This window comes from Ostrinia nubilalis, chromosome Z (genome assembly GCF_963855985.1).
Source record: "Ostrinia nubilalis chromosome Z, ilOstNubi1.1, whole genome shotgun sequence".
NCBI classification, from domain to species: domain Eukaryota; kingdom Metazoa; phylum Arthropoda; class Insecta; order Lepidoptera; family Crambidae; genus Ostrinia; species Ostrinia nubilalis.
In genome coordinates this window covers 3,695,801-3,719,917 of record NC_087119.1, presented here as the reverse complement: position 1 = coordinate 3,719,917, position 24,117 = coordinate 3,695,801, and the positions used below count along the sequence as shown (strand labels likewise).

At 39.0% G+C, this 24,117-nt stretch overlaps 1 protein-coding gene across 1 annotated transcript in view; it reads right to left on the bottom strand.

The window, feature by feature from the left end:
- The window catches only part of LOC135086726 (chondroitin sulfate proteoglycan 4), a 44,808-nt gene that overhangs the window by 13,026 nt on the left and 7,665 nt on the right, over positions 1 to 24,117 (bottom strand). Inside the window, exons 8-16 of the mRNA XM_063981503.1 lie at positions 22,463 to 22,690; positions 21,181 to 21,462; positions 19,816 to 20,013; positions 10,464 to 10,570; positions 8,969 to 9,104; positions 2,626 to 2,801; positions 1,709 to 1,868; positions 432 to 1,637; positions 67 to 248 (exon numbers count right to left, since the gene is read on the bottom strand). Coding sequence (XP_063837573.1) covers positions 67 to 248; positions 432 to 1,637; positions 1,709 to 1,868; positions 2,626 to 2,801; positions 8,969 to 9,104; positions 10,464 to 10,570; positions 19,816 to 20,013; positions 21,181 to 21,462; positions 22,463 to 22,690 — 2,675 coding nt within the window. The remainder of the gene's footprint in view (positions 1 to 66; positions 249 to 431; positions 1,638 to 1,708; positions 1,869 to 2,625; positions 2,802 to 8,968; positions 9,105 to 10,463; positions 10,571 to 19,815; positions 20,014 to 21,180; positions 21,463 to 22,462; positions 22,691 to 24,117) is intronic.

Sequence of the window (24,117 nt, the reverse complement as noted above, 5' to 3'; positions counted from 1 at the left end):
CTACTCGACCAGTCCTCTAAAGATCTTACTTTCATTCCAGATTTATCAATAACAGATTAGACTTACCTGAACTGATCAGACGGCGTCTTAGGCTCCCTATGCCTGTACGCCACTCGGCCTGCCGCGACATCTAGTTGTGTGAACGTGTAGGCGCCTTGTCCTTCGCCGACCTCTATCGAACCATGCTTCGGCTCTAAGGCCACCTCGTAGCGGATGTCTTCTTCAAGGCAGTTCATGTTTGTGTCCACCTGTGACGATAATAAACGTGGGTTTAAGAAAGGCATGTCAGATATGTTTTAGAGAACAACCATCACGAATCCTTACTAACCATTAAGTACATTAAAGCCCCTTTTAAGGAAATTTGTAGCCAATGTCAATTCAAAATTAATAGAAAAAAATATTTATCAACCAAATATTATATACTTGCTCACCTGCATATCTCTAGCTGTAATAACAACAGCTTTTCCATTTTCTACTATAGAACCATTTGTTGGGTACATCCTTATGAATGGCGGCGACGCCTGTATCTCCAAATTCCCGTTCACGTCGAACAACCCGTCTGATATCCAGAACGCCATCTTCCCGTACTCTTTCCCTTGATGCTTGAATAACACCAGATTCTTATTAATATCGTCCTGAGAAAACTGAGCGATCTGTTCCGCAGGATTGTCAGCCCTAAAAATTCCACCATTCGGAGGATCTTTCGTAAACCTTTGCACCGTGTAGATGATATCCGAAGGCTTAGTATCCAAGTCAGCATCTGTATAACTCAGATCCCTAGCCGTGATCAGGCGAGCTCCCCCGTGGACTATGTGAAACACGTTTTCATTGGCACGCACTGGACTATTATCGTTCTTGAGTATTATATCAATGTGGAACACGCCAACGTATTGGAAATCCTCCGGCTCCGGACTTAGGGCCATGAAGTGGAATGAATCGTGCCTACTCTCAGAATCATCATGCGCATAGTAAACCCTATCTGAATTCAGTTCTTGCAAGGTGAAATAGGTCGTGTTATCTCGTGCAATTTTCAAGTTATCATTGATGACCTCAATTTTTCCATGCTTCGGAAGATGTGTTATGTTGAACACGAGATTAGTTACAGCATCTGTTCGGAAATTTAGATGGGTAGCAGGGATGACCATGCGAGATCCTTCCATGACTTGTAGTCTTTCTAGCGTAGTGTGCACTCGACCCGATGAATAGTCTGATGAAACTGACCCAGGAACGTGTCTGATCGTCATCACACCAGTAATGTTCTCGCACTCAGTAGCTCCCACTACGAAAGAGAATTCGTCTTGTATATGCGAATAGGCTCTCCTGTGTAAGCGATACCATAGCTGGTCCGTGTCTATATGGTGTTGGGTGAAGGTGCTGTGCACTTGTAGATGATGCTTCCCTGATGACAAGTGAAGTATACCATACTTGGGCGCTTTCAGAATAGTGTATAACACTCTGTCACTCGGCAAAGCTAGTGGTTTCGTTCTAAATCGAAGATGCTGAGCGGATATAAATGCTTCCCTTGTATTGTTCAGCACAAGCTCTTCGTTGGTCGATTGGTATAATTCGAGTTTGATAAATGTCAATCGAAAGTCGTATAGTGTGTTCGTTCGTATCGTTCCCACTGATGCTTTGAACTAGAAAAAGAAATCATATTTAGGACAAACAATTTTAAAATGTAAATAATTACTAATAGAACTAAAAATACCTTGAACTCATCATGTGTCGGGCTGCCCAGTAAATGCATGTAGCGGACGCGTCCAAAGTTGACCATCTCACTTGTGAATGAATCGACTGTTTGCCACGTGCCGTCTAGCACTCGTAAGCGTTCCACAACGCCAAATTGTGGCGGTTTTACAATGTCGTACCTGAGAAATAGAAAAAATGGTTAGACTGTAGACTAGTGATTATTAACATTCTTGGTATAGAGGTAAGATACATTTGATTTAATCACATAAGTACACAATTTACTTTAGAAGGAACTACGACATTAATGGACAGACTTTTACAAGCGTAAACTTCGAAACTTTATATATCAATAAGTCATTGATTTCGGCCGATAGTTGGGCCCGCTTGTAATTTATATGAAGATTCGGCCGATACCAATGTGCGCACTATCCATGTCCATATTGATCAACAGCCCGGGCCAACTATCGGCGAACAAAAAGTCTCTAGTCTGTGGCTAGGCTTAGTTATTCCAATACTCGTCACTTATCGCCGATACATACATATCACACTTTTTTTTCTTTTTTATTTATTTAAGCCAACATACAGTCATGTACAATCAATAGTATTATAGTAAAGATGAATATGATTAAAGACCAAATTAGTGCCTATAACATTTATAGCTATTACAATATTGGTTACAAATGAGCCACTCTTAGGACTAAAATTTTTAACACCAAGCCAAAACCTGGTGCACAGACAACAGCATATCGAGCCAACCACTATGGAATCTTATGTAGTTGTAATAGTTACTTTTTGCAACTAAAATATATGTAGATATAGGTCCGACATGCTGTCAGTCGGAAACAAAATAAAATAAAACAGAAAAATAAATGAGGAACACAAAGATAGTGACAGATTGGAAAGCTATTCACTAGCCAACTTATATCTACGACTCACTTCACGTGCACATTGGTCTCGTCGGCATTCGTGGTGAATGTCAAATTGTCGGCGGATATGATAGCGTGCGCGTTGTGAACCAGTTGCAGGCCAGTGTTGTTGATCAGGCGCACTTGTAAGGGAACCACGGAGATGCGAAGCACGCCTGGCCCGCTTGTCTCTATGCCGTCTGACACCTGAGGGATGGAACAGGAAATATGCTTAAACTAAGTCAAATAAAATTTCATCAACAGCCCTTTACAGTCCACTGCTGGACTATGAGCCTCCTCCACTATAGTGGAGGGTTTTGCCATAATCTCCACGCTTGGCAGGCGGGTTAGAGATCGCAGTTTAAAAGATTGATGTTTTTCAGAGAGCGCTGCTGCCCATTCTCTGTTTGATGTGTAGTCCCTAAGTCGCCTCTTACGACACCCGCGGGAAGAGTAGGGGTTGGTGACAAATGTATTCTACTCTGCCGTCACCACACGGCTTACACCCGCGGGAAGAGTAGGGGTAAAAATAAAATTTAGTCTCAGTGATAGGATGCACTCGAAAAGCGAGGTTTAGACCAGCAATAAAACTTGCAAAAGTTGACTTCCACAAGCTATTTTTTACTATGTGTAAAATAGATGTGGCAAGCTTTCACAACAAGATTTACAGTGGTATTAGCTTGTAGAAGACAACATCTGCAAATTTTATATCTAAACCTCGCTTAAGACAGTAAAAAAGCTTATTGAAATGGGCACGTCGGAATATACAGGGTGGAAACGATAAGTGATCTCACTCGTTTATTTCTAAACTATACAAGATATCAAAAAACTAGTTATTGATCCTGAAAGTGCTTCATGAGCTCTATCAAACGGAATAGGTTAAATAATAAACTGGATCTATCCGAAAATTCAATGTTTCCAGCTTCCATACATTTGGTAAAGTCACATTATTTTAAGAGCCATTTTACATTTTCGTGCGAATTTCTAAGATTTTGGAAGCATAAATTACTATCTTAAGCAACACCCAGAGATTATTTAATAACTGCGAAAGATAGGTCAATCCTTGGTGTTGACCATTAATGAAACGGATTTACTAAAACTCTTTTGCTTAATTCACAGTGCCCCATCTCCCACAACCATTTTACGGAAAAATTGCCGCAGACTCATTTTCAAAGTCCTGTATCTATTATTTATGCTCATATAATAAGCTTAAAAATATATAGTAATCATCGGACATATATTCTTGTAGTCCATTAATGAAATAGATTCTTGAATTTCATTACCATTATTGAGTAAAATCTAAAAATAATTTGGCAAATTTGAAGAATAACGTCACATTTTGATCGTGGTTTTTGGTTTAAAAACACAGCAATAACTGCAATAAAAGTATCCCAAAATAAAGAATATTCATTGTAGAATTGATTTCTATAGTTATTGTTTAAATATTAGTAACCACTTTGTCAAAATATTGATGTGAATATCAGTATAAATTACAATGCGCAAGCCGACATCGATTAGTATGGCGCGAGCGCCCGTCAAGGCAGGACCTGTGTCATTTTTCCCGCCGTGACGTTTACGTGCGTTCGTGTCGTAAAGCGGTGATTTGTACGGCGACCAAATACATTTGATACTATGCCGAGAGGCTGTTTCGAGTCGGCCGGCCGAGCAGAAATTGAAATGGTGAATTTTAATTTCTTTGACGGATCTGGGTGTAACCATGTATAATATGTAGGTACCATGTATTTAATTTAATAAATAAATTATAAAAAACTATATCCATCATGCTAGCACCCTTAACACAAGCATATTGCTTGCCTACTTTTGGACTAGATGGCGCTGTGATGTTGTCAATTGTTCAAAGATTTGTTTATTTATTTATCCGCTTTGAGTTTTGTTTCGTGAAGAAGAAAAAGAAGCGTTTTGTTTCGAGAGGGGAAGCTTTGTTGTTAAATCTATACTAATAAAAGAGGAAAGATTTAATTGTTTGTTTGTTTGTTTAATACAATTATTGTTAGCAATAGGCTCTGAAAAAAAATTCTTTCACGATTTAGAATCCTAATTTTTTTCTATGTAGGCTATAAAATATTTTCAAAAACTTTAGTACAAAATCTTTGATAAAATTCGACGTTTAATAAATAAATTAGATAACATATTAATACTTTTTTTTTCAGTACGATTTTAGTACTTGTTTTTCAGAAATTCTACGATTTAACTAAACTTCTAGTGTTTATATTTTATGCATAATTTATTAACTTCTAAAATATACATATATCCTATTGATAGATAACGTGCTTCGAATTTTATTAAAATTATTACCTGACTATGTTAAAAAGGTGTGGAATGTTATTTTGGAGATAACTTGGTTCCATAGAAATATAGAGAGATGCTAAGTAATGCGCTGAGTTCGAAACTCAGTGTCGTATTAGAAATTCACACACACAAAGAAATCAAATTATGTGCTCATTATCCACTGCGGTATCAGTATTCAACGTTCGAATAATCTTTAGTACTATGCAAGCAATACAAACTGTTTACATAATGACGTCGCTACTGTCATCATTGCTTTCACAAGCAATATGTTCCAATTTGTCCCTTGTCACATTTCCCTTTAGTTTCTGTGATCTGTGCTTATTTCTAAGTTGATATCAATGAAATATTCCTTAGTACTTTTGATTTAAATTATTTTTTTTATTTTGACACGTGTTTGAAAAATCAAGGTCAGATTACAATAAAATAACAAGTGAAAACGTAACATTGCATTGCAACTCGCAATTTCGCAATATTGATGAGGAGATTCCATTGGAAAGTCTGTATTCATTCCTAGGATTCCCCTAACACCATCAAATTTAAGAGAATTCAAGAGAGTGCAGTTTCCCATCTAATGCTTAGGGACCACGGTTTAAAATAGTGTCGTTGCATAGAGCCTGCAACGGGCAACCGCGTGCGCAGCTGCTCATACTAATTTTCGATAAAAAGCAAGTGCTGGCGCCCTCACGAGTTTTAGCGGAGTTCCATATGGTAGCGGGAGTAGACTTAATGGAAATCTATGCTTCTCCGACGACCAGTTGTATGTGGAATACTCCAGAGTATGCGCACACAATAGCCTGGTGATTTTAGCACCTGAAGGAAAAACAAAAAAACATTGTTTACAAAGAAATCTGCGGCAGGTGTAGTGTTTCAATTTTGTTTTAGAAAGATCTCATAATTTTGTAAGTATTCAAATATTTAAACATAATAATTTGTAGATTTTATATCAAAAAATATAATCATTTATTTTAACAAAATTAATTTTCTTAGAATATTTTAATTCTATTAGAACCATTTTCCACTTCATCGCAGAAGAAGTCGCGGGCAAAAAGCTAGTATGAAATATGTAGTATTGCCCGCGGCTTCACCCGCTTGAAATTTAGTTTGTCACAGATCGTCATAAATTATAGCCTATACATTGTTATTCTGGTCGACGCCAGGGATGGATGAGCGTCGCTGTCGCTGGCGACAGGGTCTTCTGGTTCAGGGTTCATGGCGTAGGTCTCAGGCAAAATGAAATCCACTCGTAGAAATTAATAAACTCAGTGTATTCACGAAAATAATTACACACAGCACTAGAGTCGTATCGGAACTGAGTGAACCAAAGGTCTTGCGATAGGAACTTCCGACCCGAGTGATAGTTGAACACATACTGCCTAGTACTGCTGTACTGTACTGTAAAGTTTCATCAAAATCTGTTCAGTAGTTTTTGCGTGAAAGTGTAACAAACATCCAGACATCCACACAAACTTTCGTATTTATAATATTAGTAAGACTAGTAAGAAGTAAGATAGTAAGATGAATTATTTTAGTTATTTGTTTACTTATAATAATATTTATTTATTTATTTCTTAGCTCTGTCTGATAATGGATCTGGAGGAAATGCAATGGCCACCTCCGTAACAAAACAATAGAACCCTATGGAGTTTGGGCTTGTGTGATTCGCCTTGACGAATATTTCGTATCCAGGGTCCGATGATGGAGCTGTAAAGGGGCAGATTTTTTTTTCACTATGTGACTGTCTTTATTTTGTACTTAATATATATTTTACATATTATACCTATTCGTGTTTCATTATGAATCGAAATATAAAAGACTTATTAAACTCTATTAAAATTTTAAATTAATTTATCAAGTTTGAATACCTCATTGTACCTTAAAATTAATAACTTAAATCAAGTCTTAATACGGTCACGGCTCAAGATTTTTTTGTCCATTTCAGCGTTCTTTTTACTCTTTTGACGTTGCGTTGACAGCTTTTACCTAAATTCGCGCGGAATATTTTTGTGAAATGGCTCTTAAAAACTACACATGATATCGTAAAACTGATTATTGATTCTAAAAGTACCTCACAATACTCTATCCAATGGTATCAATAATAGGTTACAGAATAAACTGGATCTATCCAAAAATTCAATGTTTCCTTCTTCCATAAATTTAGTACCTACTACCACAGTCATGACACTCATCTCTTGACAATATTATAAAGCCTAAAACCAATGTTTTCCATGAATATTTTTAAATAAGAATACAATGTACGAGTTTATTTTAAGAGTTTATTTATCAATAAAAAAATTACATTTCTATTATTGTATGTCTGGCATAGATTTAGTATGGAAGCTGGAAACATTGAATTTTCAGATAGATCCAGTTTATTCTGTAACTTATTATTGGTAACATTTGAAAGAGCTCATGAAGCACTTTCAGGATCAGTAACCAGTTTTTCAATATCTTGTATAGTTTAGAAATAATTGAGTGAGATCACTTAACGTTTCCACCCTGTAGATATATTATTTGTCGTTTCAGCAGAGTAACAAGTTATATACCAGTAAAGAATAGAATAAAATCTCAGGTTACAACCCGCGAGTTAACTGCGCAGCCTCAGAGGTGAGCAGTGCGCTTGCGCGTGACGTCACCGTCACATCGACGCTCTGGTACGGACAGAGCGAACGCGGGGTGGTGTGCTACGTAGGTGGGAGGGAGAGTCGAAGCACGGTAATATTATCATACAGTATTATAACTTCATATAAACGGACGAAATGCGAGCTTTCCTTCGAAATTCAAATCTCGGTATGCGCTCGACATGCAAAAGTCGGGGGTGTCGCGAATGTGCCACAGTAAACAGTAAGCGCTCTTTTTTAATAAAAATAATTACAATTACCTATTTATACAGGGTGTTAGGTAAATGGGTTTATAAACCGACACTAGCCCACCCATGTTAACATAATAATATGCATAATTATAAATGGTATGGTGAAGTCAGTGATATCATCACATCACAAGACTAGATAGAAATTCTAAGTAGGCAGATGTAATGAAAATAGGGTCTGCAGGTGGGCAGCCCTATCGCATGTTGTCATACGGTGACGTACCGCGCGGCTGTTGACATTTATTTCAAAAATATGGCCGAGTTGGAATACTGTATAGATAGTATTACCGTGGTCGAAGTGCGCAATTTCCTCGATCGAGTTGTAAATAAATTCGTTTTCAAATAATTGTCCACGACAAACTGTACAATCATCGTGAAATAGTTCGTGTCGTGTAGTTCGACACCCCATGAGAACAATAAGTTAAAAACAAACCTTATTTCAATTGTAACAAAGACACGTTGCGAACTTATTAACTATTTGACGCCGACTGTACTGTTGATCGATTGTTGATATTACATTAGAATGTTTTGTAATAGGGTAATAAATAAAATTATCGTATTGACAAGGTTGTTTGCTAGTAGGATAACTGAAATAGAGAACAACGCGTCATTTTTTACACTCCAAATGTCAATGTCCTGTCCTGTCAAATGTCCTTTCAGTCTCAAAATGTCTGCTTGTGAGCACGGCTGCAGCATAGCAGCCGAAACGTCAAGCCGTGAGTACATACATATTATGTAGCTCATATAAAAATATCGCGTTGAGACCCGCGTTTCTCTATTCTAGTTGGAATGGAACGCAAGTTTTAAAATCTTATAGTAGCATAACGTCACAGAAATAGACACAACTCAAAAGAATGTGTAAACGATAGCTCTCTCGTGAAGCAGACAGAAGCAGATAATAAGTAAAATACATTTCGACGGTGAAGTGACAATACCTCCTAATTGCATTCATATTTTTGGTTTTCATTAGATAGAAAAAAATACGTAAAATATTACTTGCGCATATAGCAACTATTTCCACAGTTTTATTGCTATCTAAAAAGAAATATCAGTTAGGAGAAAAATTTCAATTGGAAAATCTCCACGCAAAATTAAATTTTAAGGATATTGTATTAGAAAATCGATTTCTTTATAATGTTAGTTAGGAGGTATTGTCACCACTGTCTATTTGGACAATGACCAAATATTAGTTGTTTACCTGCAGCGTGAGACGTAGCGATGTTTTGTTGAGCTGCTTGTCGCCGTTGGCGCCGTGCACGTACGAGACCACGCCTGAGTCCACGTCCTGTTGCGTGAATGAGTCCACCGGCTGCCCGGACATCTCGATGTGCCCACTGTTGGGATAATGCATGATAATAAAAATAGCAAGTAAAAAGACGGCTATCACCGCATACTTCGCTTATGTAGAATCTGCGATTAGGTATGGGATCATAACCTGGGGTAACGGTACCAATATAAATAAAGTATTTGTTGCACAAAAAAGATGCATACGAGCCATTTGTAACATAGCACCGGACGTTTCTTGTAGACCTTTCTTTAAGTCGTTGAACATGTTGCCGCTTCCATTGCGCTACTTTAGACATTTTACCAAAAACGATCCGGTTTAATAATAATGGTTATGTGATGGCCATTAAAATATTTAACAAGATTCCTGAGAGAATAAAGTTACTCCCTTTTAATAGATTTCGAATGGAGTTGAGGAAGTGGCTAATAGAGGAATGATTTACTCCATAGGAGATTTTCTTAAAAATAGGACATTGTAATAAAATAAATTATAATTTTAATGAATTAATGTAGGACAAAATTTAAAATTTGCACGCTGTAATTAAGTATGGCTAAATAGGCATAAGTACAATAACTTAAAAATGTAATAACACCCACTTTGTGAAACCCTATTTAATGCAAATAAATTATATTTGAATTTGAATTTGAATGACAAGCTTCAAGAAAAGCTTCGTACCAAAAAATTATCGCAAGTGAGCCGATGTCGCGTGTTAAATTCCCGCACCGTATAGATCGTTTCATCCACGAAGACGCGCCCCACCAATTTTTGGTCGAGGGAAGCGCGGAGTTTGATCCGAGCAATCCGAGCGTCATTATTGTAGTGTGCGTGTGCACTCACGGACAATTTAGCGTGTACCGATAACACTCAAACATTAGCGGAAGGTCGCGGGGCGCGTATTCGTGGGTGAAACGATCTATACAAACATTTGTGTGGATGTACATATTTGTTTGTATTGGTCTGGATGTGTTCTCTCTATACAGGGTGTTAGGTAAATGGGTATATGAGCCGGCACTAGCCCATGTTAACATGGTCATATAATTATGTTGCTGTCGCGCTCGCACACTCACTGCAGGCGCCCGTCGCACAGTCGCGACAGACAAGACAAAATTCTACGTGCTCACGGACCAGGCTTCAGTCAGTAACGCTTGCAAAAACTACTATGGAACATTGACAGGTAATACATCTTTATGATGTGTATCAGCTGATGTTATTAACACCATTTTGTTTCTGTTATTTAAATGACACCAACCAGAACATTCGAATCTAAAAGAACTTTTCTTTTTCCGAGTTGAAACCTGTCACACGCATGCGCTGTTACGACTCTGACGCATGCGTTTGTGCATTTCCGTGCATAAAACATAAAGTTAATATTGAACAAAGAATGAAGAAAACTGTGTAATCTTATTACCTGTTAGCCTCGTTCTTTCCATGCAACACAGTGTACAGAAGATCTTCAGGCGGAGTGTCTGGATCCTCTGCCTTTAGGATGTCTGACGTTATGACTTTGCGAGTCCCCTGGAAAATTGTAAAGGAGAGTGAATTACTCAGCATGACACTTTTGGTATGTGTTTCCTAAATTTTCTGTGGCATAGTAAACAATCAAGGAAAGCGCTACAACAAGCGTCGATGTAACATCACGGCCGCCAGGTGCGCAGTTAAATTGACGGGTTGTAAAATACCCATAAAGGAATAAGTCAGATAGACAGCCCATTTAGGTAGCAAAGTTGAAATTCGGAAAGAGCACATCGAAATCTATATAATACCAATTTTCTAAACTCCCGGTAAACTTTCCAGGTAAAACTACCAAATGACTGGACTCATAATTAGTATTTGTAGCGATCAAAGACCTTTTTTTGAATGCATTATTATTTATTATTAAAATACAACCACCTCGCGGCGCCACCGGCACGGAAGGCTTCGTAGATGTTCGTGTTTCGGGTATCATCGGCGCTCAATCGTGTATTATCGACTTTCTCCTAAAGTGGTAAACCCCTAAACATGCTACCTTCTGTCACAATATATGTATAACAGAAGGTAAACTCATGTATTTACTTCGCTTTGCATACTTACGCTCGGCCGTCGCGCTAGGGTTGTCTTGTTCTGTGTTGCGTTTATTTCTTTATGATAGAACACTAATACTATGGAAGAAAGACAAAAACAGATAGCCACGTATAATTATGTAGTTATGTTTAATACGTTATTATAGTAATGGTTTGCAAACAAATATGTACACGAGAAGTAGTATGTAGTTGGGTGGTTGACACTATTATCTAATAATTCCTAAAACCTCTTTAAAACACTTCGATATTCCTAATACATAATTGAGTTGGCTTTCAATTTGTCAACGTTAAACGAACTATTGAAATAAAAAAACCTTACTTACCTCCCGGAATCAACTGGTAGTTTAAAAAACTAAAATTCAATATTTAATGTTGAATGTAAGTAACCTTCTACTGAACAATTAATATAATACGCCATTTTGTTTTTCACTCATTTTCGCACAAACCAAATAATTTCAAAAACGTGTGAACGCGAGGACTCAAGCGAACGTCCAGTCGCCCTCGCATTCGTCCGAGACAGTCTAGATAACGCGTACGTGAGCGGTGTCTGTGTGCGTAGCTCGAGCGCGCTTAGTATGGAGTTTACCTTCTGTTATATTTTGTGCTTCTGTACCTACATATTTATTCACTGCCTATACTTGTTTCCTATGTATATTACGCCCATTATTCCTTTTAGGAGTATCAAACTAATTCATATTACTAGATTCAAAAAGGCAGATGCACAAAACAAAATTAATCTAGAATAATAAGTTATTGCAAAGTTACAAAAGTTAATTTATTAATAAATGCTATAATTGCAAATCAAAATCTTTAGTATACTTACATATCACGCTAAGTGTTAGTCTCGTGTGCTTTTGGTACGCGTGACAATACATTCATGCAACTACTCAAAAGCAAACCAATGAAAACAACTGAATCGCGGCAAAAACTCTGAAAATCAAAACAATACAAAATAAATTAGGCAAACACTGTTTCGTACTATACAGGGTTATTTATAATTATGTTTCGCTCTACGAATTTTAACATAAATTTATTAAGTACAAACAGCAACACTGTTAACTGACCATTCAAGACGCAAAGCTTAGTGCGAGAAAGGGATAAAATAAAGTTTTATAATGTCGTTGTGTGTGTGTCTTTAGTTTGACATAATAACTTGCTTTATGGTTTTGACATGCTTTGAGTTGTTGCCGCTCTTCCAACGTGAAACACGGCAACGTCGCTACAAAAACCATACATTTTGAAAACGATAAAATTAAGTTTCTTGAGTTTTCAAGTGCGTTCGGCTGAGGAGAAATTTTAATTTTGTGATGCATTCAAAGGAAATTATTTTTTATATCATACTTCAATGCCTAATGAATGAAAAATATGCGATAATAATTATTTGTGGTGCTGTAAAAATTCACATAATCATAACTACACAAACTTTCTTCGTTAAATTAATTTTTCAATTATACAACCTATCAAAAACTGTTGAATGTCAGAAGGAAGTAGAGAAACAGTTATGGAACGGTGATTTTGTTTTGAACTTACTTACTTTAGAAATTAATAAACTTTGACTCATTTCAGTTTTTATCTTTATTAAATTATAAACATTTTTAGATATATTATTATGATACTAGCTTTTGCCCACGGCTTCACCCACGTGAAATTTAGTTTGTCAAATTTCTTCATAAATTATATGTTATTCTTGGTTATAAATAACAATACTGTAAAGTTTCGTCAAAATCCGTTCAGTAATTTTTGCGTGACAAACATCCAGACATCCATGCAAACTTTCGCATTTATAATATTAGTAGGATTATTAACACTTTTACATGAACAAAAAAAAGAAAAAATATTAAAAGAAGCTTTATTTAAGAGCCTTCGTGCGTGCCTTCACGCACAAACTACAACATTCTTCAATAATGTTTTTTCTTCGGGTAACATCTAAGGTAGTCAAACGAGCAGGGATTTTATTGGAGTTTCCTACTTCTCAGTCCTTTTCAACGACGTGGTTGCAGGTCTCCTTCAAGTTACGAAACCTTTCGTTCCTGAGCATAAGGGACTATTCCCACCTCTCGTTACCACCACTGCAACTCTTGCGTAGCTAGGATCTACTCTAATTCTTACTTAATCTTGAATCGGTCTTGAGCAGCTTTCATCAACTTTCATCTGGCTTTTGTCTTGATGCAGTCGTGCCCTTGCATTTGCGGCCTTCCACGTGTGCATTTTTCGCCCCGCCGTTTGCATTCTAGTAGCGCCTTGCACCGCGAGGCCAGTTTTCTGCCAGCCTACTCCTACTTCACTTTGGTTACAAGTTTCATCATTTATGACTGCTTTGTTCTGAGGCAACCACACCCGTTTGTGTTTCGGTCTCTCAGTGTAGACCTATCAGTTTTCTAATTCTTTCAGGCCACTTGGAGTTTTAAAATAAAAGAATGTAAATTTATTTTCGTTTGACATAAATGTAACACCATCTTTGTGACGAATTTGATGACAGTTATTGACAATACGTTTCTATGTCAAAAAATAAATTCGGCCTTCTTACTCATTTAAAAAACTCATTCATTAAACCTCTGTACCGTGATTCGAAGCATATAAACAATATGAGAATGTCGTACTATTTGCCTCTCTTTCTTTCCTGTTGTCAGTGTGTATATAGCCGTCTCTGTCGCACACCTCCCCCCTCTGGCCAGGCAGCGTGAGCGCTGCGCGCTTTCGTTTTTGTCATTGGCGTCTTTTGCCTCGTCGAGTGCACACCTCTCTTCTAAGATACCAGGTATCCGTAGGTAGTGCACAAATTAGAAACTTTCCTGAATATTCAAATAATTATTGAAACTGAGTTTTGGAATAATTTTATTTCGTATTTTCCAACTACAGAAACTGTAAGTACAAAAATATTTTGTTTACGATTATACCCTCAAAGTATAAAATTTTCTTTTAACGGTTTTACCGTTCGATAAAAATGTGTAATTAAAGTGTGTAATTTAAAGTGTGTATTTTTAGCTGTCTGTTAAAATGAATAATCTAGATCAGATTAGTGATCCCAAGCCCGGGCCTAGTAATGAGTTTGATTCGGATTCGTCCACATCCACGAGTTCGACTTCAAGTCGCGATGATAGAAGGCGTGCCCGGAAGCGTAAGCGTAAAAATCGACAAGACGATTTACTGGAAAGGTTAGTCAAAGAAATGGGAGATTTACGCAATAAATTGAGTACCCCCCGATCTCAAAATAATTGTTGTTCTGAGATCGACCTAAATGTTAGCGGGGAATTATTCGGTGAGTGCAGTGAAGTGGAACATGCCGTGACAGATTTTACCGTTAATGTGGGTACGTCGCTAAAAGAAACCACATCTAAAACAAGTGCAAACCATACTAATACAATAACTCGTTTGCAAAGATTTAACTCTCCGGAATGGAAGGAAATCAGGTTTGCTGAAGTACAAAAGCAATATATTAGTACACCAGGTTTCACCCATCTGGAATGTAATGACGAAATTACTATCTATGACAAAGCAGCTGACCTTGCATATGCGGAGCGTTCTTATGCAGCTCTAACAATGGCAGCGGTCAGGCAACAGGAAGCTTTTCAGGAAGGCTTTCGAAACTTTTTATCGTGGGCGCGCAGCCCCGAGAATCTTGCGCATGATAAAATCTGCGACAAAGTAAATGAAATTTTTACGAAAGGTGAGTACTGTAAGGTATCCAATGACATGTTGCAATTAATATGTGGACGGCGAGCTGATTTAATTGAGCAACGAAGGCACGTCATCCTAAAGTCGGTAAAGGATCCTTTGGTAAAATCGAAGTTGCAAAAGATACCACCGTCATGTCAGAACTTGTTCGCGGCAGAACAGTTCACAGACGCTTTAGAAAAAATCGGCGGAGTTAAACGGGCGTTTTATCCAACTAAGACCATAAAGAAAGCCTCGCATTATGCTGAATCCGCAAAGCCTGCGCAAGGCTACAAACACACTCGCGATAACCAAACCACGCAGGTTTGCCCGCATAATGCCTCGAGGATTCAATCGTGCTGTCAAAAAGCCAGTTCCGCGCAGGAACATCATTATCACAATGCTGAGTACCCGCAATCATTCAGATATGATAATAGCAACGGTAATTTTCGTGGCAAGAGAGGAGGTCAGAGACCCTCTGCCACTCAAAAATCCAGAAAACGTGAGGCCTCTTCATCCAATAGAGACTCACAACACAAACGACGCAAATATTGACTCGAGTCGCTTCAGAGCTGGACAGCTTCGACACAAGGTGAACAGGTGGAAAGAATTGGGCGCACCAATTCGAATACTACGCATGATCGAAGGCTATCGTATCCCATTTCTCGAAAAACCGCCATTAGTAAAACCAAACCTGTCCAGTTCTGCATTTCAAACTTGCGTGACCCCCGATATGACAGCAATCATAAATCAGTTGAAAGTGGAACAGGTTTTGGAGGATGCGCAATCCAGTCCGAGTTTTGTGTCCAAGATGTTCCTCACACCAAAAGGAGACGGATCGTGGAGACCAATATTCAACCTAAAAGGTTTGAACGATTATGTGTACACACCTCAGTTTCGCCTCATATCCGTTTACAAGGTGCCAGATTTCCTTCAGGACCAAGACTGGCTAGTGAAAATAGATATTTCACAAGCGTACTTCCACATTCCTGTATCAGAGAGTCACAGGAAGTTCCTCAGACTCATATACGACGAAAAATTGATGCAAATTACTTGCCTTCCGTTCGGCCTAAGTTCAGCCCCAAGCGCTTTTGCCTCTGTAACAGCCTGGATTGCGCAAAAACTCAGGGAAGAAGGTCTGCGAGTTCTCATCTATCTCGACGACTTTCTCTTAGCCAACCAAAATCGATCGTTGCTGATCGAACAAACCCACTACGCGATTCACCTACTCCAATATCTCGGCTGGGCGGTAAATATGACCAAATCGATCTTAGATCCTCAGAAAAAGATCGAGTATCTAGGCATAACTTGGGAGCCTTGGAACAACCTAAAGAGCTTACCTGCGAAAAAGTCGTCCCACATTGTCGAATTGATAGAACAAGCGTTGAGTTACCAGAAAATGAACAAGGCAGAAATCCTATCTCTCCTAGGGATCCTCAACTTTGGAAGTTTTGCAGTTCCACGAGGTCGCTTACATACAAGGTATCTCCAAAAGCACAACTTGTCCATACCAGAAGACGAGCATCGGTACCCCTTGTCTCCTCAAGTGATGTCCGAGCTCCAGTGGTGGATGGAGAATTGCAAAAGACCATCAGCGATACATGCAGAACCTCCCACATATTTCCTAACCACAGACGCATCCCAGATGGCCTGGGGAGCCCGACTCAACAATTTAGAGTTATCCGGGACATGGTTACTAGAAGAGCAAGACCTACATATCAACCAAAAAGAGCTACTAGCTGTATGCAAGGTTCTGGAGTTAAAGAGACATGTTCTATCAAATCAATCGATTCTTCTTCAATCCGACAACCAATCTGTGCTCGCATATCTAAGGAACGAAGGCGGCACCAAATCGACAGCTCTAATGAATTTGACCTTCCGAATATATCGGATTATGGACAATCACAACATATCCCTTGTAACTCATCACATACCCGGCATTTACAACAGCGAGGCCGATCACCTGTCACGAAACATGACTTCACCGGAATGGCATCTTCTGCCGGAAATAACGGAGATAATATTCGCCAAATGGGGAGTCCCGTGCATAGATCTGTTTGCGTCCCAAGTAGCCCACGTGGTGAAACCATATTGCTCCATAAACCTAGCGGACAGGGATGCAGAATTTCACAACGCCTTTTCACGCAAGTGGAAATTTCATCTAGCGTGGGTATTCCCACCTCCTTGCCTTATGCCCAGGGTACTGAACCACTTAAACACTGCGAAGGGAGTGTATTTAATAGTGGCACCCAGATGGGATCGTGTGTTTTGGCGACCGGATCTCAAGAGTCGAGCCCTAGACCCTCCGTTCACGATCCGGGACCCTCAAAAAGTCCTCATAGACGCAACGACGGGCTTACCGCTTCCCAAAGCCAAAGAAATGACCTTGGAAATTTGGCGATGTGGGGGTGGACAGAAGAATTATCTGGATGGTCCAACGAACAAATAAACTTCTTAAAGTCTGCCTGGAGAACCTCAACATTACGCACGTATAAACCAGCATGGTCGAGATGGGTCTCTTGGAGTCGCAAAAACAATATAAATACTTGTAGTCCGTCAGGGTCGGACTTGGCGCGTTTTCTTATTGACCTTTATCAAGTGGAAGGACTGGCCTATAACACAATATTACTACATAAATCCGTAGTGGCAACTCTATGTAATTCAGATGCTTCTAAATTATCAAATAATTCTGTCGTGAAACATGTTCTGAAAGCAATTTCACTTAAAAAACCAAATAAAATTAGGGCCCCAACATGGGACATTGATATAGTGGCCACATATCTCGCTAGAGCAAACGTCAACACGTCCAGTATGTATGAAACATCAAAACACTTGGCGACGCTTTTGTTATTATGTTCGGGCAGAAGAGTTCATGACCTAACGCTGCTACGTATAGACGCAGATCATTGTATAATTACTGAAAACTACGTTGTTTTTTGGCCTGAGTTTGGATCCAAGACCGATTCAGCTACATATCGGCAATCAGGATGGAAGTTACTACCAAATACAGAAAATCCGCATCTGAACCCTATAACCTGGATAAACAGACTGATCACTCTCTCTGCAACAAGGCGGGAAGTAGCTAAAGTAAATAATTTATTCCTAACTGCTTGTGGGAAACCAAGACCTGCATCACGAGCTATTATTGCCGGCTGGATAAAATCTGTGTTAATGTCAGCTGGTATCTCGGCTACCCCAGGAAGCATAAGAGCCGCAGTTGCTTCAAAAAATTGGATAAATAATGTACCAATCGATGAAATCTTAGCCCGTGGTAATTGGCGGGCAGAAAATACCTTTTCGAAGTTCTATCGACGTCAAGTGATGCCCTCTCAAAATAATCCAATCAATAAGTTATTTGAAACAGTGCCTTAATTATATTATTTTGGTCCCGTATTGTATCAAACTTTCTTTTGGTTGTCACAATACAACCTGTTATGATTGTGTAATTTCAATATGATTCCATTGAATTTGTTAAGTTTTTTGGTAAATAAATAAAAAGAGTTTAATTTTGTTCAACGGTTTTATTTCTTTTTTGTAACTGAATAATAGGTATTACAAATAGTCGCACACCTGATCACACATACTTAATATTTATTCTTCACCTCTAAGCTCAACTTCGTTCAATCCTGGAATATTATTAATGTAGTAATTACATACACATATCATTAGATATCACCTTGGCAATCTCCTCGGCCAGGCGATAATAAACACATCTCATATTGTTTATATGCTTCGAATCACGGTACAGAGGTTTAATGAACGTGTTTTACCTACCAATAAAACACACATTAAACCACTTACCTGATTCGAAGCATAGTTTAATTGCTGCCTGGCTAAGCAAAAGAGCACAATGGCAAAAACGAAAGCGCGCAGCGCTCACGCTGCCTGGCCAGAGGGGGGAGGTGTGCGACAGAGACGGCTATATACACACTGACAACAGGAAAGAAAGAGAGGCAAATAGTACGACATTCTCATATTGTTTATATGCTTCGAATCAGGTAAGTGGTTTAATGTGTGTTTTATTGGTAGGTAAAACACGTTCACTATCAAAACTTTGTTACCTTACACACACATACGTAGTTATTATTATCTCTCTTTCTTGCAATATTTTGATCACGTGATGGTGTATACTTAAGTGTGTTGCTGTTTGTACATAAGGAGTTTTAACATAACATAAAATATTTTTGAAGTAAACGATGTGACTTGTTTGCTTATCCCATTTATACACATAAGTCTCACAAATAACCCTGTATAAGTCATAAAATCATAATAATTAAATACTCGTCAATACATGCACTAATGCATAAAAATAATAGTAAATATAGTAGGTAACCGTGCAAAATTAATATTCGGCATGGTAGTAAAAAAATTCTAAGCGCGAATTAGCCTCGCGTGCATGTTTATGCAGTTTTATTCATGTCCATTGCTTAAGTAATAGGCATTTAATATTTTCTAATTGTTGACCTCTGTAAGAGGTCTTCTGCTAATATTACTAGATTTATTGCTTAAGCTTTTAGTAACTAGTTAGAGGTGCTGTGAATGTATTTGTTGAACTTTTGGTTTGGCATTGCTTTCATATGCGGTCACAGACTAACAGACAGACGTCAAGATGTTTGTCACGATATAGTGGTACAAATCTTAGAAAGTTTTACTATTTGCAATTACAAATTGACGAGACGCAGGCCCCTACCAACCGGGCAACACGGAAAGTATTGGGGGAGGCCTATGTTCAGCAGTGGACGTCCTATGGCTGAGATGATGATGATAATGATGAATTACTTATTATCATTCGCCTTTCAATTTATCAAAATAGCGCACATTCGTTGACGATTACCGTCAGTGTTTTATTAATGTCACTTTAGCAAAATTCTTTCACTCAGTTAAAATATTTCTATTAATATGACGTCACACATAATCAATGTGCACCTTAACAAACACCTTGACACTTGTCTGTGTACAGCAAATTCATCTAGTTCTATTAAAAAAAAAACACAAAAGATAGCTAAAAATGTTCTTAAAAACTTACACAATACTCTCTATCCATACCTGAGTCAATCTCAAAGCCTTTCCCGGCGTCAGAGCCAGCACGGGCGGGTCATTGACCGGCGTGACGTTGACATGGAGCACGAAGGTGTTCCGACCTTGCAAGTAGCTTGGCAGCGTGAACTTACTCTCGGGAACCAACTCCATGTCTAAAACGATCGCGTCTTGGTGGTTCTCTGACCCGTCGTGGACGTAACGAACCTGAAATTATTGAAAGTTGTAATTAATATCATAGATAGAAAGAAGAAAGAAAGAAAATAGGTTTATTTGGAAACAAAAGACACGTCCACAATTCCACATACATAATTTAAAAATTTAACAAAGAAAAGATCAGCCACTCAGTACTATAATGACAGCATAGCTGACAAGACCCTAGGACCTATAGTCTGGTCGCTAAGCACGTAGAATTTTGTCCGTTGACCCCAAGCTAAACATCCTTATCGCTCGCGCGTAATTATGTTGCTGTTGCGCTCGCACACTCACTGCGGGCGCCCGTCGCACAGTCGACGTGAAAATTCTACGTGCTCAGAGACCGGGCTTTAGGCAAGTAAATTCGATTTCCTCAAGTTATAATGATGTATTTTTTTGCCGACAGAAAAGTCTAAGAGCCTATACGCTTAAACGTCTCTATCGAAAAAATAGTATGAGAGCGCAGGCGCACATGCGTAGGATAGGTTACGACACGCGCGGGGGAGTTAGGAGTAAGATCGTTAATTATTCAGTCAAATTAAAAGAAAAGAAAATCAATACGCATGGTTATATTTTCATATTCATTAAATGCATAAATAAATAGTCAGGTACTATAAAATATAGCGATGTCTAATTTTATAACAATTTTTTTTATAAAAGTTTTACGGCTTTGGAATAAATCCATACGGCATTCTTTAACTATTTAACTAATAAAGCCCAGTCTGTGAGCACGTAGAATTTTGTCCAATGACCCCAAGCTACCCATCCTTATCGCTCGCGCGTAATTATATTGCTGTCGCGACTGTGCGACGCGCGCCCGCAGTGAGTGTGCGAGCGCGACAAAATTCCACGTGCTCACAGACCAGACTATAGTGCAGCTCCTTTTCACAATCTGAAGGCTGTATAATCATCATCATCATCATTTCAGCCACAGGACGTCCACTGCTGAACATAGGCCTCCCCCAATGACTTCCACATCGCACGGTTGGTAGCGGCCTGCATCCAGCGCCCTCCTGGCTCCTGCTACCTTTATCAGGTCGTCGGTCCACCTTGTGGGTGGACGTCCCACGCTGCATTTTCCGGTACGTGGCCTCCATTCCAGAACCTTGCTGCCCCATCGGCCGTCAGAAGGCTGTATAAACTATTGAATAAATACTTTTTAAACAACACTAAACTCACCTTATCTCTAGTGATGTCTAGCAGCGTGAACAGCTGTCGTGGTTTGCCCTCGCTTTCAGCGTAACTGGTATGGCTTCTCTGCAGCGACAGTTCCACTGCTATCCGGCCGTGTTGCGGCGGCGAGGCGACGTGTAGCACCACGCCCGATGGTCTCACGCCATACTTGTGGTGGTCTAACACCACGTCGATGTTCTGTGTTGTGATAACGGCTACCCCGCCTTCTTGCACTGTTAGCGGGTAGAGCGCGACTAGTTCCAGTTCACTGCTTGATCTTGAGAACACCTAAAGATGGGGTTAACGAGTTTAGAGAGATGCTGCATACTATTGCATGTAAAATTACACTCAACATCAAATAAACCGCACCTTCCGCGACGCGAACTTCAAAGATTTTCTTCTGACACAATCATGGTGCCCCAACAATATTGGTGTTATTTGAAAGCCCAATAAATATCCTTTAAGAAAAACACATTTAATTTCTAAATAAATGATTAACATATACCATAAATGTGACTTGAAAATAGACCTCACTTTGGGCTCACCTCTGGGATCAATTAGACCAAATTTAATGGTTATAAAACCAAATAATGATCACACGTATCGTCTTTAACAGATGGATAGCGATTAATCCCAACTTAACAGTTTAATAACCATAAAAGTTGGCACAAGCGTAACTACCAATTTTTTGAAGAAGTGACTCTGGATCCTTCTAAAGACACATTTTTGGAGTAAAATCCTTTCCGTTAATGAAATGAAGTTTAGAACTAGGCTTTTAAACGGTGCCAATATTGGTAGGAAGTGGGGATGCATACGTTTGAAAGTGCTTGTCGCGGGAGGTGCGATTTATTTGATGCCGAGTGTATTATTGTTAAAAGACATTAATCTGCTATTACAGTAACTTACTGTCATCACACACAAATGTAATGAGTTAAAATTCTTAGGATAATAGGGATGATAACTAGGTAATGAAATCGAAATTCTATTTAGTCCGTCAGACAGATAATAAAAAAAATTTCGACATATATTTTTGTTTTTTTTTTCATAATCGAATAATTACAGTATTATCTTGAGTTGAAATGTCGCGTGACGTCACTTATAAGTAAAAATTCTACTCAAGCGTGACGTAACGCGCCATTTCAACTCGATGTAGCACTGTTATTATTTAATTGTGAAAGAAAATAAAAAATATTAGTCTAATATTTTCTAATTGTCTGTCTGACGGACAAATAATTGATCATCTACTAGCCTATTATACCATTTTTATCCTCTGATGACCTACACTAACCTTGTATTTCTCAGCATAGTCCGGGTTGATGCACAAATCAGAGTCACATTTACAAGTGAAGTGGTCTACTCCATGCTGTTCACACACTGCCCGGGGCACGCAAGGCGGGCTGCCCGGGCTCGAATGGCAGGGGTACCACCACACGCACTTCGGGCTCACTCCGTAAGTCACCACCGCGTTGGGAAGCCCGTATATCTTCTCGTCCACTTCCACAGGTTTGATGCAGCCCTGAAAGATTAAAGTTTTGCTATTTCATGCAACCGGTTATCCATGTTGTAAGACTTGTAAGTAATGCCAATCCGCTTCTAGGAAGATGGTAGACAGCCCTGTGATATTTTGCCAACCTATTCTAGCGCGATCCTATTCAAAGGAAGAAAAATACCTTGTATTATAAACAAAGTTTACATGCGGACGTCGACGTCAACAGTAAAAGTCAAGGGCACAGAATAATAGCTACTGGCAAGGATCATAATCATAACTAGTTCTGGAAGGGTGATGACGTCTACATATACTAACTTCATTTTGAGTTTTCAACAACAAAAGCATGAGTACACCAAACAGAAAATCACACAAGTGTGTTTCAAAATGAACATGGACAAGACCAAATGAGACGGGCGTGAGACCTTACTATGTCAAACAAAAGGGCGATGGATCGTGCTAAGCTCAGATTTTTCAATGTAATCTAGCCATAGCAATAGCCCGTAGAATCGCCATACTTAAGGGTCTTATCATAGCGGTTTGCGAGCGGATGCGGGGCGGGACAGACGCAGCAAATGGGTCACAAACACGCTGCGACTGGATAGCGAGAAAATCGCGGACGTGTGGCAGATACGTAACGTCTTCGTCGCGCGATTGTAGCGACTTAACGACGTACAATTTACTCAGTAAGAAAATGGATTCCAACGAGGAAACACTGCTGTTGGCTTTGTTACTAAACTTCGAAGACGCCGGAGGCGAAAACGAAAACTTCGACGAATTTGGGAGGATCCGTTATCAATTAACCGAATGAAAGAAAGCTACTACTTAGCTACAACAAAATGGCGTCCACGCTACAGTCCTCTCAACTTAAGCTGAGAGTTGCATTTGTGTGAGTGCACACCGATAGTGTAGAGTGGCAATCGGCTTGAGGCGCGGCGCGTCCCGCGAATGGTTTAAACCGGTTTATACTAGTTTATAGCAAGCGGCCTGAGGCGCGGCGCGTCCGCCACGCGTCACTTCCCTGCCGCTCACATACTTCACTTCACCCCCGGTACTGGTAGCAGATAGACGTGTAATTTTATGTAATTGTGTTCCAAATATTAGTGAAATGGCTCCTACTGTAAGTGAATTTCCTGTACGAAAACCATTAAGCAGGCAAGTGAAAGAAATTTTATGCTAATTGAGAATGTTACTAGGTATGCAAAATCACTTGAAACCTATGTTACAGTTAAGCTTTTACATTTACAAATACATTAGTTTTTATTTCATTCAAAAATACCCAGTAGTTATGATTTTATAGGCATTCAAAGTTCGCTTAAATATTGAGTCCCGCCGACGGTCACGTGACCCCGTGTGACGTACATTCACAGCGTCCGCTCACTAGAAAACGGATATAAACATACTTAAATAATTTTTTTTTGTAAATACAAACTTATTATACATATTAACACCCAGAC